At 44.4% G+C, this 16,861-nt stretch overlaps 6 protein-coding genes across 6 annotated transcripts; 2 read left to right on the top strand and 4 right to left on the bottom strand.

The window, feature by feature from the left end:
- Positions 1-878: 878 nt before the first annotated feature.
- AOL_s00081g133 (uncharacterized protein) lies at positions 879-2,119 on the top strand (the record flags this gene model as incomplete). The annotated part of the gene is made up of 3 exons (XM_011124951.1): positions 879-1,334; positions 1,399-1,940; positions 2,005-2,119. The coding sequence occupies 3 exons, from the start codon at positions 879-881 to the stop codon at positions 2,117-2,119; spliced, it is 1,113 nt and encodes a 370-aa protein (XP_011123253.1).
- Positions 2,120-2,872: 753 nt separating this feature from the next.
- Positions 2,873-3,586, bottom strand: AOL_s00081g132 (uncharacterized protein; the record flags this gene model as incomplete). The annotated part of the gene is made up of 1 exon (XM_011124950.1): positions 2,873-3,586. One exon carries the CDS (start codon positions 3,584-3,586, stop codon positions 2,873-2,875), a length of 714 nt encoding a protein of 237 aa, XP_011123252.1.
- A 1,328-nt stretch (positions 3,587-4,914) lies between these two features.
- AOL_s00081g131 (uncharacterized protein) lies at positions 4,915-7,206 on the top strand (the record flags this gene model as incomplete). Its single annotated transcript, XM_011124949.1, has 4 exons — positions 4,915-5,397; positions 5,451-6,087; positions 6,146-6,836; positions 6,906-7,206. 4 exons carry the CDS (start codon positions 4,915-4,917, stop codon positions 7,204-7,206), a joined length of 2,112 nt encoding a protein of 703 aa, XP_011123251.1.
- A 1,323-nt stretch (positions 7,207-8,529) lies between these two features.
- AOL_s00081g130 (uncharacterized protein) lies at positions 8,530-8,862 on the bottom strand (the record flags this gene model as incomplete). Its single annotated transcript, XM_011124948.1, has 1 exon — positions 8,530-8,862. The coding sequence occupies one exon, from the start codon at positions 8,860-8,862 to the stop codon at positions 8,530-8,532; it is 333 nt and encodes a 110-aa protein (XP_011123250.1).
- Positions 8,863-11,530: 2,668 nt separating this feature from the next.
- AOL_s00081g129 (uncharacterized protein) lies at positions 11,531-13,264 on the bottom strand (the record flags this gene model as incomplete). Its single annotated transcript, XM_011124947.1, has 4 exons — positions 11,531-11,897; positions 11,979-12,348; positions 12,412-13,172; positions 13,230-13,264. 4 exons carry the CDS (start codon positions 13,262-13,264, stop codon positions 11,531-11,533), a joined length of 1,533 nt encoding a protein of 510 aa, XP_011123249.1.
- A 1,479-nt stretch (positions 13,265-14,743) lies between these two features.
- Positions 14,744-15,911, bottom strand: AOL_s00081g128 (uncharacterized protein; the record flags this gene model as incomplete). The annotated part of the gene is made up of 3 exons (XM_011124946.1): positions 14,744-14,882; positions 14,979-15,267; positions 15,383-15,911. The coding sequence occupies 3 exons, from the start codon at positions 15,909-15,911 to the stop codon at positions 14,744-14,746; spliced, it is 957 nt and encodes a 318-aa protein (XP_011123248.1).
- Positions 15,912-16,861: the final 950 nt, after the last annotated feature.

Genomic DNA, 16,861 nt, shown 5'->3' with positions numbered 1-16,861 from the left:
AGATTGCAGTCTGGGGCAGAGTACTAGTTCTTCCGATGGTTTGCTCGTATACTCCGTGGAAGACCAAATACTAGCCCTTGTCCGTTCTGCGACACCACCCCTTCCTGAAGCGTATGCTCGGGTGCATTGGGGAAGGCCCGGTGCGATCTCCATACGCAATCTTGAGGTCGTGTGCTGAGATATGCAGCTATCGAGAGCAGATTGGCACCATAGCTCCCTTTCCCATTACTTTTACTTTTTCCGTCTTATAAATTCAGCCCTGCTTGTGCTAGCTATCTTTTTTAGCTTTGCGACATTTTTATAAGAGCTTGGACTGTCCCTTTCGTCATAAAGCCTTAGTCTGCCTACCCTTTTGAAAGGAAGTCGAACTCTTGCTACCTCGGTAGCCTCCATTGTTATATTATATCCTCCTCCACTTGAACCTTCGATACAGTTCTCCCAGCTCTACATTGTACCCCAGTTTTGACCCCAACTCTCCATTTCTGCTCTCGAAACTCGATAATAGCCTTTCTTACGACATTGGCTTCTCCCCCCTCTTCTTCTTTATTTTTTTTCTGCACGCCTATAATACATATCTGTCATAATGCCTAGGACTAATGGGACTGTGGTTGGAACTCAGGTGGAGGATACCAGAATTTGTGTTGTGATGGTGGGTCTGCCTGCTCGTGGCAAGAGTCTGATAGCCGGAAAGAGTAAGTATCAAAACAGCAATAGTGATACTCGAAGTCGAGATTACTGATATTTGCTGTACAGTTGTCAGATATCTCCGCTGGTTGTCTGTCGACGCCCGCACCTTCAATGTCGGAACATATCGTCGTCAGGATACACCACAACCTACGGCGGACTTTTTCGACACTAACAACAAGGAAGGTGAACGCATGCGCCGGGTTGCGGCCGAAGCTGCAGTTAAGGACATGCTCAAATGGTTTTCCCAAGAAAAGGGGACTGTTGCCATCCTTGACGCCACAAATTCGACCCAGGCTCGTCGGAGATGGATCGCCCAGACCATTGGACAGTATGGCATCGAAGTCATGTTTGTAGAGTCCAAGTGTGACGATGAAGACCTCATCATGAGCAACATCATGGAGGTCAAGACTACATCTCCAGACTACCGCGGCCAGGATCCCGAGCTCGCAGCCAAGGACTTCAGGGATCGAATCAGGAACTATGAGAAGATCTATGAGACTATTACAGAGACGGACTACACATACGTCAAATTGATCAATGTCGGCACGCAAGTTGTCATCAACTGTATCCAAGATTACCTCCAAAGCCGAATTGTCTATTTCTTGATGAATTTGCACATCAAGCCAAGATCAATTTGGTTGTCTAGAGTAAGTTTGCCTCAAAAGCTTCCCCACATTTTAGCAAGCAAAAAAGGCTAATGTGTCCCAAAAGCATGGCGAGTCTATGTTTAACCTCGCAGGCAAAATCGGCGGGGACGCCGACCTTTCCCCGCGTGGCTTCCGCTACTCCGAAGCTCTTCCCGAAATCTGCCGCCAAGCCGGTATTGTCCCGGAGCAAAACGTTACAGTTTGGACTAGCACCATGAAACGTACCATTCAGACCGCCCAACACCTCCCATACAACAAACTCCAATGGAAAGCCCTTGACGAGCTCGACAGCGGCACCTGCGATGGCCTCACATACGAAGAAATCGAAGAGCAATACCCCGAGGACTTCCGCGCCCGTGATGATGACAAGTACAACTATCGATACCGTGGCGGCGAGAGCTATCGCGATCTGGTGATTCGCTTGGAGCCAATTATCATGGAGATGGAGAGGCAAGAGAATGTCATGGTTGTGACGCATCAGGCGGTTATTCGATGCATCTATGCGTACTTCATGAACGTCCCCCAGGACAGGAGCCCATGGATGGAAATCCCATTGCACACGCTTATCAAGTTGACACCAAAGGCCTATGGAACAAAGGAGGAGAGGTGAGAACCCCTTGCTATGACCCACCCTACGATTTGAACCTTATACTAACAACACCAACTATAGATTTAAAGCAAATATCCCTGCCGTTTCGACATTCAGGCCAAAATACTCGTCTGCCAAACACCAAGAAACAGATTCTCCTGATGTCAACGAGCTCAGCGTCAAGATGAATGTATAACATTTGTCTGTCAATTCTTTTTATCGTTTTTAACCATTTTTCGTCCGGCGTAAGGCCTGTTTGAGGAGTTGCACAGTTGAAAGTCTTTTTCTGCTTGGTTGCGACAAAAGTGCTCTCGAGGGGGAAACAAGGACCACACACACTCTCCCTTCTTTTTCAGATAACATCATCACTATTCTTCTGTATCGGATCTTGTAATCGTCTTCTTTGGAGATTTGTCTCTGACTTTTACCCCTTTCTTTCTCACTTGATGTTTCTTTTTATCATTCTTCTTTTTGTATGGTACACCAAAATTTCGTGGGGTGGGCGAGGATACTTAGGGCGTTTTTGGGCTTTAATGATCGATACCAACGGCAATGGAAAAAATTATGCCAATTACTTGAAATTGACTTTAGTGTGATCTAGTTTGTGTAACGCTTATAATGAATGATCGTAGGTTGGGGAGTCTGCGGGACTAGGAAAAACCTGGCTGGTGTTGACTTAGGGCTATAAATAAACATGTCCAATTGTAACCTTGTAATTCTCATTGCTAACCTGGCTAGCCCGCGCGGCCGTCATTAGTGACGACTCTCGAGCTCTGTCGACATATCTCGATGCGATGAAATCCTCACAAATGTAGTTCATTGTGGAACATAATCTGCATAGTAAACAGCTCTCACAAGTAGGTTACAATTATCTATCTGTATGAGCTCCACATCCACCACGCTCTCTATAGATTTATAGCTAGCTAACAAAATATATTTAATCTAAACTCTAATAAAACGTAGGAATTTGATTCCTAAATATCTGTCCCCAAGCCCTCTGCTGCTGTGCCGCCACCCTAGAATCATACTGTCCATTCGGTTTCACAGTCCTACAACTCAAGTCCGCAAGTTTATCCCATACCCCTTGTGGGATACTATTATAAAACTGTACTTGCGAGGGGGCATAATTATTCTTTGCCACTTGTCCCATGAAAGTAGCCCTGAGTTGTGCGCCTGTAAGCTTTGCCTTTCGTTTGGTCAGCGTGGCGGGGACGGCAGTTTCGGTTTCTTTTCCCTTAGATGCTTCTGGAGTCTCTGAGGGTTTTGTAGCTTTCCCACGTGCGAAATCTAGGTTTAGAATGACGGCTGTATGGCCAGGAAGTTCTTCTTCGGAGGGGAATGTAGGTGTTTGACCAGCTTTTAGTTGTCCATATGCTTGTTGTACGTGCTTTGCGACTTCTGGGTAAAACGGCTGGCCGTCGCCGCCACCAGCGCGGGATTCGAGTTCGAGAAGTTGATCGTAGATTGAAGTTGGTAGGGAAGATAAGAATTCGAGTTGAGTGTTTGGTTGGCGCATTTGTTTGGCTTCATTGAGGATTTTGGATTTGAGATCAGCGCCTGTGGTGGCCTTTGCGCGGCTGGAGAGTGGAGAGGCCGCCGGGGCGGCTATGGTTGTGGCGGAGAGGAAGGTTAGGAGGGTGATGAGGGGCGCTGTGAAGTGCATTTTGATATGATAAATTTAAATATTATAAGATGCTATGTAGTTCCGAGTTGGGTAATAGAGGGCCTGGGCTATTGAGTCCTAATCAATTGAATTGAAACCAATTAATTGATTTAAATCGAGGAAGAAGAATAAAGTCGTGTAATTATGAGAATGAAATGTACAATGAGGCCGGCCTCGTTGGAATTACGAATGGAAATATCAGAATGGATGAAGGGATACAACAACCAGACCAGCCAGAAGGAAGATGAAGCTTAAGAAAGGAATTGAACTTGAAATCCACAGCAAGTATTGGAGAATTTAAATAAACACATCAATATTAATATTAACTCTATTACTACTTCAATTCGCAATATTGAAAATGCTATCTTAGAATACCCATCTCCTCAGTTTCGGCCTCCTGCATCCTCCGGTGGCGTTAACATTTAAGTTAGCCGCAAAGGACATCAGATTCAGAAATATCCTGCAGCGTTTTACAATGAATCAGGCGCCTTCAGGGAATAGTCCTTACCGAAGAAGGAAGGAGCTTGGTTCAAGCGAGTCCACGCTAACCTCATTTTGCATACTAAGGACCTGGTTGGGAAAGCGAGACTGCATTGTGATATCTTAGAGTGAAGCTGTGGCTTTGAAGTTTAAGGGATTGTTATTTTTGTCCAATGGTTGGATTCATATTATGCAACTTTACCATGGAGAGAGCTCTTGATATCAATTGTGGGGGGAGGACACGGATACGGTATGGGTTTTGGACTTCAACACCAGATCTTGCGTTGGACATGTTGTATTTCCCTGAATTTCCTAAAGCGGTAAGTTAAACATTTCTTCTGTTCTTTGTGCCGATTGGCTCGAATTCTTATGTCATCTTCGGCCGGCTTTAGCTTGAGTGGGTCTGGAAGCAGTGCCTATTCTTTATACGCAAAAACATGCATCGTCGGTGTAAATAAAATAAAATACATAAAATAAAATGCATTTGATTCCCAACGAAATTACCACTGACAATCAGCTGTTATAGAATACCGTTGCACGTTGGTTGGGGCTGCCTTCTTTGCGCTGTGGGGCCGCCGAAGCTGCCCTTTTTGGCTGTGGAGAAATGCCGAAGCGCACATGACGCCAGCCAAACATGTGAAAGCCAAACCACCTTCATAAAACTCCGTCCTCGACACTAACGGATCAAAAGACAACTAATACCATCGTCTACTTATCTATCGCGTTTCATTGCTGACTGTTTCTTTCGCCATGATACCCGTTACTGTCGGCGCAATCGTTTGAATCATATCAATACTGTATTCTTTCCGTTAACCGTTTGCCATCGATCTCCGAAAACAAGTGTAGCGATGGGAGTGCAATCCAAACTGCTGCCCGCCGGCAGCCAGGCGGCTCTGCTGAACGTCCTTAGTTCATCTTTAACGTTTTACTTGACACATAAAACAAAGATCTCTCGCGGGTTATATCTATTCACCTTCCTCGCCCTCGTATTCCGAGTCCGCGCAGCCATTTCCGACCAAAAGCCTGCTGTAAAGCCTACACGTTCGACATCTGATAGTTCCAAGCGACAGAAGGTTGAACTAAATAGAGAATTCTTCAGGAATCTCTTTAGGTTGTTGAAGATTGTTATTCCGGGATGGAAGAGCAAGGAAGCGAGGTTGCTGGTTAGCCATTCGGTGTTTTTGGTGTTGAGAACACTGATTAGTTTGTATGTTGCCGAACTTGATGGACGACTTGTCTCCAATCTCGTCCGGGGTAAAGGGAAGGACTTTGTGCTCGGGATAATATGGTGGATGGTGGTTGCCATCCCGGCGACATTCACAAACTCTATGGTAAGGGCCTTTTTATATAAAATTGGATCTATCAGGGCTAATATATATCATAGTTGTCGTACCACCAATGCAAACTTGCCCTTCAATATCGAACTCGTCTCACAAATCACATCCACAACCAATATCTATCTAATATGATATTCTATTCCGTCGGAAACCTCGATGACAGGATCAAAAACCCAGACCAGTTGATTGTCGAGGACGTTCGTAAATTCTCTAACTCGCTAGCAGAACTCTACTCCAACCTCGCCAAGCCAGTGTTGGATATGGTTATCTACAACTACCAACTTTCGAGGAATGTCGGTGGCGAAGGTCTCTTCCTGATGGCATTGCTAGTCCAGATCTCTGCGAACGTTATGCGAGCACTTACGCCTCCGTTCGGTAAATATGTCGCCGATGAGGCGAAGTTGGAGGGAGAGTTTAGACATCAACATTCTAGACTTATTGATAACGCCGAGGAGGTGGCCTTATACAACGGTCATGAAAATGAGAAGAAGACGCTTGATAAAGGATATTTCAGGTTGATTAAGTATGTAAACCATATCCTCAGGCAGAGATTGTACCACGGAATTATGGAAGACTACGTGATCAAGTACTTCTGGGGAGCTCTTGGTTTGGTGCTTTGCAGTGTACCAGTATTCGTCAAGATTCCTGGCGCGAAGGGTGGAAGTTTGGGAGACCGGACAGAGAGTGAGTATTTATCACCCTATTTAATACAAGGGTACCCTAGGCTAACGTATTTACTAAGGTTTCGTAACCAACCGTCGTCTCTTGCTCTCATCTTCTGACGCTTTCGGCCGTGTCATGTTCTCTTACAAGGAAATCACCGAGCTGGCAGGTTATACCTCCCGTGTATCCACACTCTTGAACGTCATGGAGGATATCACAAATGGACGTTTCGAAAAGAACCTTGTTTCCTCGGCGTCAACTGAAGAGAACGCCGCCGTCCTTCGCGGAAGAGGCAAGGTTATCGAAGACAGCTATATCCAGTTTACAGATGTCCCAATCGTCAGCCCCAACGGTGATGTTTTAGTCAGGAAGCTTTCGTTTGAGGTTAAGAGAGGAGGACATCTGTTGATTGTTGGACCAAACGGATGTGGTAAGAGCAGTTTGTTCAGAATCCTTGGTGGGTTGTGGCCTGTGTATGGTGGTGAGGTTAGAAAGCCACCCAGCGAGGAGATTTTCTATATCCCACAGAGACCATACTTGAGCCGCGGATCGTTAAGGCAACAGGTCATTTATCCTGATGGATTGAAGGATATGATCGATAAGGGTGTCACGGACGATGATTTGATGGCACTCTTGAAGATTGTGGAGATTGAGTCCGTTGTTGAGAGGGAAGGTGGGTGGGATGTAGAGAAGGAGTGGAGAGAGCAATTGAGCGGTGGGTTACAGCAGAGAATTGCTATGGCTAGATTGTTCTACCACGCCCCCAAATTGTAAGTCCACATATCTTGAGACCCTCAAAATTTCGATGGCAACCCGACTAATCTATTATGATCAAATAGTGCTATCTTGGATGAGTGTACAGCAGCACAAACCCTCGATATCGAACGAATCATGTACGAAACCGCCAAGCAGCTAGATATCACCCTCATCACCGTCAGCCATAGAAAGAGTTTATGGAAGTACCACGAAAACATCTTGCAGTTTGATGGCCAGGGTGGATTCGTGTTTACAAAATTAGATGCAGAAAGACGATTGAAATTGGAAGACGAAAAGGAAGACCTTGAGCTGCAATTAAGAGCTGTCCCCGAATTAAGAAGACGGTTGGAAGAACTCAAGGAGAGCTTCCAAACCGAGGGTTAATCGGTTGGCAGGAGAAGGAGTGTAAGATACAGGTAATTCGTTCATAGACTGGCGGGCTGTATTAGAGTGTAATTGTGCATCGGGCGAAGCTTTCGTGAGCAATTTCTTAGTTATACTTCCTTGTATGTACTTATTTAATATTTTTGGGACGCGGCATCAAAGCTAGTTCACTTCAAATTCGGCCCGACATGATAATGTCATATCGGATGGACTCAGAACCAATGACATGGTATAGAATATATCAATATCGAATAGAAGCGAAACGTAAAGAGCCCCAGGAACAGATGGCCTCGTTACACAGAAGGTCCAATCTCACGGTCACACAAATCATCATTGATATAGACAACGCACAAAACCATGAAATCCAACAATGCAATGAAACCTCGACAAGTCAAATGTATCTCCTCAATTGTAAGATGAAGCCCCGCCGCATATATATTCCCCTTGAAATCCCAACTATGCACACTGTTTAACCTTGCATGACATGTTTCAATTCTGCCGAAACCCGATATCTTATGAATAAACTAGCTCAAATTTCCGGCGTGTGGTATCCTTGCCACCACACTAACCCCAACTCAAAATAGCCAAAAGGAAAAAATTTCTCCCACACAACTTTGCGACCTTCCAAAACATCGCCAGCTTCAAAAAAAATATTGTAAGAGCAGTGTTAAAGGAACAAAAAGAATGAAGTAATGCGTCCGCCGGGAATCGAACCCGGGGCTGATCGAAACTGTAACTGGAGAACCAGTCATGGCAACGATCAATTTTACCACTAAACCACAAACGCTTGTATCTTGATTTGATGGAAGATGAGATACGGATAGCCTATATAAACGTCTTGGATGTTGCGCGAGAGTAAAGAGTGAGTGATTGAAGCCTTATAGGCTTTAAGGTAGATGATTCTGCGATATTTGAGGGTCGCGACTGGGTGAAAGGAGTTCCGTAACATGAATGGATATCAATCTTGTGCTTCCCCTAGCCCATACGTACCCTCTAGGAAGATGGTTGATTTTTAGTATAAGAGGCCCAGCTTGTTGAGCTTCGCGCAAGGAACGAGAAGAGAACAAAAATGAAAACGAAAAACGATCGGTGAAAATTGAAAGGCTGCTCATAACAGAGGCTCAGTACGAGATACAATTAAAGTTATAACATCAATGCAATACAGGAATATACCTCCATGCAAATATCGGTCGCTCGAGAATGTGGGCGCTTCAACTCCAACCAACTCTACAGCGCGCTAGCTTTCCCAAATCCTCTTCATACATGTACCAACCATAAACGCCCAGCCCGAAATAAGCACCTAAGCTCTCCTTACTATACTGCTCACCAAAATCTAACCTTACCAAAAAGCCCGACTCCACCGGGGCTTTGTGTATATGGCTCCGCTTGCATCTCTCCCGAGTCTTCTTTGCTTGGAATTTTCTTCGCGATAAGAGGGCTAGAAGGTAAAGGATGGTCCATTATTTTGGCGGCATCATTGGGGTGTGCGCTTTTAGATATTTCAGTTGAAGGGAGGCATGCGAGTGTTCGTGTGTTAGCGATAGCAGACGGTGTCTGTGAAACATCAAAGAAAGTCTGAGGTTGTTCCAATGTCGCGGTGGTTGGCGCGGGTTGTTGCTGGGGCGGGGCCTCTTCGACTTTCGGTAGTGAAGACATGGATTTCGCTTCTTCCTCAGCCTTTTGCTTTTGCTCAAGAATGAGGGGTTCAAAAAGATATTTTCCTGTACGAATTGAACAAAGCCAAAGCCATTAGATTAATATCCGGTTACATTTAACGTCCCAGCTACCATGCACCGTTTGCCGCGGTGAGTTGGGACGAAACGGGACGAAAACGGATGGGACGATAATAACTGACCTCCTGCAATGCCTACGCCTGCAGCAACTAACAGACCAACTTTGCTTCTCGACATGCCGAAATTGCGGGGGAAATGCCTCTCGATTTATAATTCTTCAAAAAAAGTGGGGGATTTCGTAGGGTTATTGTGATATCGATATTGCGGAATGGTGATCGATGACCGCTTCTTCTATTTGGGGATTTCCGATACCAATGATATCGATATGCAGGCGGTAGATGACTTGAGATCAAAACAGGGTTTTGACTCCTACTTTGTGGGGGTCTTTGGTAACGGCGGGCTTAAACCCGGGGTGGTTTAGTTCGGAAACTAGATAGCGATAGATGCAGCGATAAGATTCCAAGAGGCGAGAAAACGAAAGCTAAATATCTTGGGACCAAAAGAAGGTTTCCGACTGGCGATTGGATAAAGCTAGGTCCGAGCTCGCGATATATTATGTTTTTCTTTAAAAAAAAATGCAAGTGTAGAAGTTGGGAGGAAAAGGAAAAAGGGAAGCCGATTTTTGGGGATCCTTTGAACAGCCTCTTGCTTTCTTTTTATATATCGTGCTTATCTCGCGCCTGCGGTACTGCGGTGTACACCCCAAATTGCAAAAGTCACCCTGTAACGGGTGGATTGTAATATATCCCTTCTTTTCCGTTTCTTTGAGAGTAAATGATGGCAATGTTGTCGAAAATTGTCAAAGATCCCCACTTCTGTGCTTTCAGCTTCAAGGTCTACTCGCCTATCAGTCAAAGCACGCACGTTCCTACATACACCGGATGGCAAAAAATATATATATGACTGTCCTTTCTTGGCTGTGTCGGATACTCAAATGCATGGGGTAAATACAAAAAACAGAAAGAGCTTGCTTTAGACGGGTTGAAAAAACAGCGCGGATTAACTTGATCTTCAAGGGTCACGATGGTATTCGTGGGGAGGCCAGAAGCTGGGGATGTTGATTGTAAGAACAATCCAGGGATTTGGTGCCCTCTTTCCTTTTCGTATCGTCCGGAACGGAGAAGCTAGCTAGCTACTGCAGCGGTCGGCCGGGAAGACTGGCAGTGGGGAACGGCAAATGAGCCTAATGCCTGTTCCCGTCTCCGCGAAAGCTGGATGCTGGAATGACTTTTGGGATGTCTTTCGGAATCCCAGCTCGTTCAAGGCTCTTGCACCGAGACTTCGATAACCCGAATAGGAACAGGAATAATAATCGAAGATTTAGGAAAATTAGAATACGAGGGACCAGGGACTAACTAGCTTTAGTGTTGTCGCAGGGCTACCTTTTATATAGAAATATATTTCCTCGGCTGCTCAGGCGAAATGTACCTGCCTCAGCTCCACACGATAGAAGCGATAAGACCAGTTTGTGATCCTTCCACGTCCGATAGGGTTCTACGTATTTCTAAGCACTGACTTCACTTGTACTGCGGAAAGCGACGAAATAAAAAGTGGAGCCTTGGGCATCAGTCGCCTCAAGCTGCAGTAGTCTAGAGCGACAGGGCGTCCATACGTCTGCAATGGGATGAGAATGGTGTGCCACGATGTATCAGTTGGTGTCTCGTCGCAGCCAAGAAAAACTACTCTGCCGTCGTGGGCTTGAGATAAGAGCCATTTTGAAATGAAATAAAGACATGGAGGGAGAAAAAAAAACCACCGGTTCTGTTTTTAAAATTCCCTTTTGGTACAATGGCTCACGATTTTTGAAGTTGATCAGACCCACATAGACGTTCATGCATCCTGCAGACTTGTGAGACGTGATCACAAAAAGCCTGATAGCAAATACCCAGGCTGATTCATAAACCTTGCGGGCAAAAAGAGGGGAGTGAAAAGAAATTCGAAAAAGAAAGAGGTATGCAGAGGCGGGAAAGCGGGAAGAGACATAACTGTGAAGAATAACGAGCTGTATTTCGGAAAGCAATGGAATGTGATATGCCCATGTAACACGAGCCTGAAAATATATTATGTAGGTGCATATGAGGCTGTCAAAACAAAGATGGTACGCGACCAACAATACGACACCGGACCGCAAAATGTCGCACAAGCCGGGTGTAAAGCCAAGAGCGAGGCCAATGTGGGGGCGTACGAAACTTGAACAGGGATGCTGTCCTGGACAGTGCACCCCAGCCGGCCCTTCTTGACACATCACGATTAATAGCCCCAGATGTGGGATGCATGAGATCATTTACAAAAACTAGACACTTTGAGAATCAAGTTTCCCATTCCATCTAGGCACATTTAATTTCGCCCTTCGCCTTGTGGTAGTATATTTTAAAGTGCCGCATGATATATATAAGTATATCGATCGTCTCGGCTATACCGTAGATATATAATATATTGTATTGAGTAGAAACAATCTATGGACATATCCGATATCTGCAACGGTTGTATTATGATATGATCCTGGTGGATATATATATAAGAAGGAGTTATTAAAATTATAAAAGTTGTAGAGGTCGAAAAGTGGTTTTCTGCGCTACCCCCAACAGCTCTCATACAGCTTCCTTCTTCGGCACATTCTCCAGTTCGTGGACAGTTAGGTCCGCACCGTCTTTAGCAATCTCAGTTGGATTATCGTGCTCAACAAAAGCTGCTCCCTTCTCAGCATGGCTGACGCCCCCGAAAAGAGTATCCATATCTTCGAGTGCCATTCCCTTGGTTTCAGGAATATAGAACCAGACAAACCCTGCGAGGAGAACATTGATCCCTGCGAACATATACATAGCCTTGAACCCAATCTTGTTTAATATCAGTGGGAAAATCTGATTGACGATAGCATTGCTGACGTTCTGCATCTGTGCAGACATTGCAACTGCTTGGGCCCGGACATTCATCGAAAAGATTTCAGAAGTCCAAATCCTAAATTTTTCAATCAGTTTCTGAAGTAATTTATAACCGGGAGCCGAAATTTAGACGGATTCGAGAAAATATCAAACTTACCAAACAGCAGCTCCCCAGGAAGGCTTGTAGAAGAACGCGAACAAAAACATAAGGAAAACAATACTGCTAGCAACACCGGTGGCTTTGGCCCCACCTTCCTCGGTAGGTGTGCCGATATAGACGCTAGCTGAGCAGATCATGCACACTGCCATACCAATAGCACCGACAAAGAGAAGGAACTTTCGACCATATCTGTCTACCGTCCATGTTGCATTGAGTGTGAAGAGGATACCAAACGTCCCGTTGAGTGCATTGATAAGCTGGATAGTCGAGTTATCCTTGAACACTTGCTTGTATACAATCGTGGAGTAGCTGTTAAGGGATCCCTGTCCAGTAATCTGCTGACCAAAGTTCATGATAAAAGCGAGAACTAAGAGTACTCATTAGCATTACTGACCAAAAGGCAAACTATTTCAGTTTGCATAAAACTTACTGAGGCGTTTGCGAATAGAAGGATCTTTCCATAATGGCAAATATCTTCCATCCAGAACATGTTTCTCGTATTCAATAGCTTGTTTAATCTGCTGGATCTCAGCTTCGACCTCCTCTTCCGTTTCTCTAACTTTCCTCAAAGACCTCCGCGCGGCTTCCTCGTTACCCTTCTGGATATACCAACGTGGCGTCTCCGGGCAAAAGAAGATCAAAATGCAGATTATTGCGGGGAAAACGATTTGGAAGATAACAACCATCCTCCAATCCCAATTTCCTAGTTTGGGAACATTTTTGGTACAGGCATAGTTAACCCAATACGCCAGAAAACTGCCAACGCTGAAAAACATCTGCCAGAAACTCATAATTTTGCCTCGAACTTCTGGTGGCGCCAGTTCACCGATGTACACAGGTCCAGCGGGTAGAGCCAGACCTTGTCCCATACCCACAAGACATCTCCCTGCTAGGAAGGCCCCGATACCATGACCGGCAGGTGCAAAGGCCTGAATAAATGTACTCCAAAGAACCACGAATGCACCAAGCCACATGGCAACTCGACGTCCGAAGTGGTCACTAATGGGCGCGGAGACGAACCAACCGATTACAATACCGCCAACGGTGGTCGCAGTGTTAACAGCGCCAATTTGATTTGGGTCGGGATTCCCCCAATAGTTGGCCCAATTTTTGGAACCTTGTACTGCGTTGAAAACGGCTGCATCATAACCATAGAGCACCATACAACTTGCGGCTACCAATGAGATATACCTGCGGAGACTGTGAGTTCAAGTTATATATATTTTGGATTATAGAAGTATAGCTTACCAGTTGTAAACTCTTTGTTTGGATGTGTTAACCATGTTGGACTTTTTTGCTAGGCTTTTTAAGCCCAAAAAAAGAGTTTAATCTCCCAAGTAAAAGAATAGTCCAAAATCGTCTTGGACTTCGGGATTTGACTTAGGCCTTTAAGCTGGGATCTGGGGGTAGTCTGGGGATATCTTGATGAACACCAGAAAGCACGAGGGAACCTAGTAGTATTTTATGTTGGTCCCATCTCTTACATGCTACGCCCATTGACATTTGTGACATGGTTCATCTCAGGAACCGAGATAGCTTGCGATCCGCACCATGGTATCCCCATGACACAACCTGGCACTTTCAAGACGGAAAAATTATGGTTTATGTTAATACTAGGGTTCACCTGCATGCCAGTATCCCGACCCAAGGTTCGGCCACCAGCGAGATGTGAAAATAAACGAACGATAAGACTTTGTTTCAAATGGACCCGGAAATCCGGCCATGAGGCTATCAACGCCACATAAAATACCGTACACTCAAGAATCACTTAATAATTCCTCCGTTGCAGGATCTCCACGAGGAGAAAGCCTTCGAGCTCGCTTGTATTCAGGCAGAATGGAGTTTCCGTGGTTCAGATGCTTGGTCAGGTTCCTGGCATTCGGGTGTCGAATTTAGGCAAAATGGGAAGCGAGAAGGGCCAATGTGGAGAAGCTTTTCCAAGACTCTTCTTGGTTGGTTGGAATTAAGCCGAAAAATCTCGAAGAAACCGTACGAATGAGATCATAAGGGTTGAGCTATACCGTTAGAAGGGAAAGCAGGCTCAACTTTCTGTGCATCTGCACAAACTATTGATAATAGGATCTTCCCGGGGCGAGAAATTCCATCAATAAATGAGGTGAAGATGGATGGCCAAGATCGAAATGGAGCACGTCGACATACAGGTGACAGCACCCAACGCCACGAGGTTGCACGAATCTTCGAACATAAATATTTTCCTCAGAATGTGATCGATCATGAAAAATAGTATCATGCCACTAAAAACAAATACTAACATGCAAACTCATTGTTTGAAAGGAGCGGAAGATTTACAATTAGAAATTGGCATATTACGAGAGCGAAACTATATCTCGCAGCTTGAATTTTCTTAAAAAAAAAAAGGTATTCAGTGCGAAAAGATCGATAAACACCGTCCTTTAATCTAAATAACCTGTGAATCAAACCCGCTTTAGTTTTTTATAGATACATGGTCTCACAAACCCAGCTCAAACTCCGAGACATGCCCCATATAAATCTGGAATACATTCGCAGGCATTTGACAATACCGAGCATACAAGAGCACACACATAAGTTCAGAAGCAGAATTACAAGATACATTTAATTAAGTAATTAACTACATAGCTACTCAAACATCAAATTGCCCAAGGACATGTAAGTACATTACATGACAAAACCCAATCCCCAAGCCTAGGCAGGCGAAACATAAGATAGGCATTGAACCGAAATAAAACAGTTCTCCATCACAATCCCCACAGCTATGTGAACTAGTAAGTGTTATCTGTCCAACTCTTCCAGTCAGATCCCAAAACCGTCGTCTTAGTCACTGCTGCGGCGATTGAAGATAAATACTGGCGACTTGATGTTCCAGCGCCGGCTCCAGTATTTCCATACTCATAAAATAATCTAAACCAGGAAGTATCCTTTAGCCTCCATAAATAATAATAATAATAAAAAACCGCGAGTCGATCCCCCCCAAAAGACAATGTGAATAATACTTACGGCGTAGCACCCGCAGCAAGTGTAGTCCATCCAGCCGGATTAATGAACCCAGGAAGAGTAGAATACTGAAAGATAACTCTAGCAAGAACCCTCCAAGGTCGACCCAAGTAACCGTTATTGGTCAAAGTAACTCCACTCTTACCAACGATTTTGCAATGATCGAAGGCATACCATGCCGGATCGGAGGAAGTTTCTCGGGAGCTAGCGGTAATAGCACCACCTCCCGCTTGAACAAGCGTACATTCTCCAAACCACGCGGAAGCATCTCCAAAGACATAATCGACCGCACCTATAAACGCGCAAGTATATATATATATATATCGTTAGAAAATCACACCCCTCAGCCAAACTAATTTAAAACCCCATCGGAACTGGCGAAAAGTAAGTGGTTTTGAGATATATACCTTCAATCCTACAATTAGAATAATATTGCACCCCAGCCTTCGCATACAAAGTATCTTGATACCCCACAAAAGAACACGCATAAAACCCCTGTCTCAAACCAGTAGCAGTCACAGCCACAGCCTGCGCTCCATATCCATACCCATTGGTGAAATCAATATTATAAGCCTTAAAATCATTAGAAGTAACCTTCAACGTAGAGCTCGCGTCTAGCCCACCAGCGGCCGGTGAGCTCAAGGTATTAGTGACAAATACTTGGTTATTTTGGTAATAACCAGTATCGGTCGTATATCCATAAAGAGTCAGCGGACCCTTATACTGGATATATAGTTGCTCGTTATATGTTCCGGGTTTGATGAAGATACACGCTGTAGCGGTGCCGGAACCTAGCGCTGTCAGGGCAGCATTGATTGTTGCATAACCACCTGATCCTACAATCAGACATCCTGCTGGAGCCGAAGTTCTTGCTACTGCTGAAACTACAGGCACCAGAGACGCGAGTAGAATAGAAAGAAATTTCAAATTGTACATCGTGGTTAGGTAATGCCGTTTGCCGAGTGAATTGATAAATTGACCTTGTAGCAGTGAGAATATCGGATGGTCCTTGCTTAAAGTTCTTCTGTTCACAAGGTGGAAATGTTCAACCTTATATATAACACAAAAAGTACTAATATCCACAGTATCTTAGCGGACAAGCCCCATGTTCGAGGCATTTACAAACACCAGAGTATTTTTGACCATATAATAACTTTATGATCCCAACCTACCAGTTCTATTGGGGGAAATTCTAAACCGTAGACGGAATATTTATTCTCGCTTTAAGAGCAAGCATAAAACACACCTTAAGAAATATTATGATAATTAACCGGCGACGCGTAATTAACACATCCAAAATTTGGACACTTCATTCTATCTACAAAACGAGCAAAAACCCATAGCGATAAGCACAAAATTTCCAAGATATTTAGGCAACTCCTACAGCAGCTTTCTTAAATATTTTACTAAATTTTTTTAATTTGAACCAATAGTTCCGCTAAACTCGTAAGACTTATTTAGGCTTACGGGCCGCAGATCAAGTGTTTAGGCTTAATTCACAAGGACGTTAACGTTTACCATGGATCCACCTTAACTGCAAATCCGGGTCTAGATCTTCCCATCCACTGTTACTACGGTCAAATCCCTTCGCCACTTGATATATATTATGCAATAATTCAATCTTGAATTTGAATTTGGATTTAATTAATGCGGACGGATATGTGTATGGATCCGTGGCTCGTTGTCAAGGGACGGACGAGATTTCTAACACCGGCTATGCGCTAAACGCCTTGAAATTCCTATTTTATGGGTTAAGAGATCTATAGACAAGAAAGTGTTTTTCAAAAGTTTGTACATACATCGGCTTATATACATAACCCTGAACATAAAAAATCTAAAGAGAGAGGGGGAGAGAGAGAGAGATCTTGAACGAGAACACATAGCCG

The sequence above is a fragment of the Orbilia oligospora genome (assembly GCF_000225545.1).
Source record: "Orbilia oligospora ATCC 24927 unplaced genomic scaffold scaffold00081, whole genome shotgun sequence".
NCBI classification, from domain to species: Eukaryota; Fungi; Ascomycota; class Orbiliomycetes; order Orbiliales; family Orbiliaceae; genus Orbilia; species Orbilia oligospora.
Note: the sequence above shows the minus strand (reverse complement) of the source record. Positions and strands in the feature narration are given on the sequence as shown.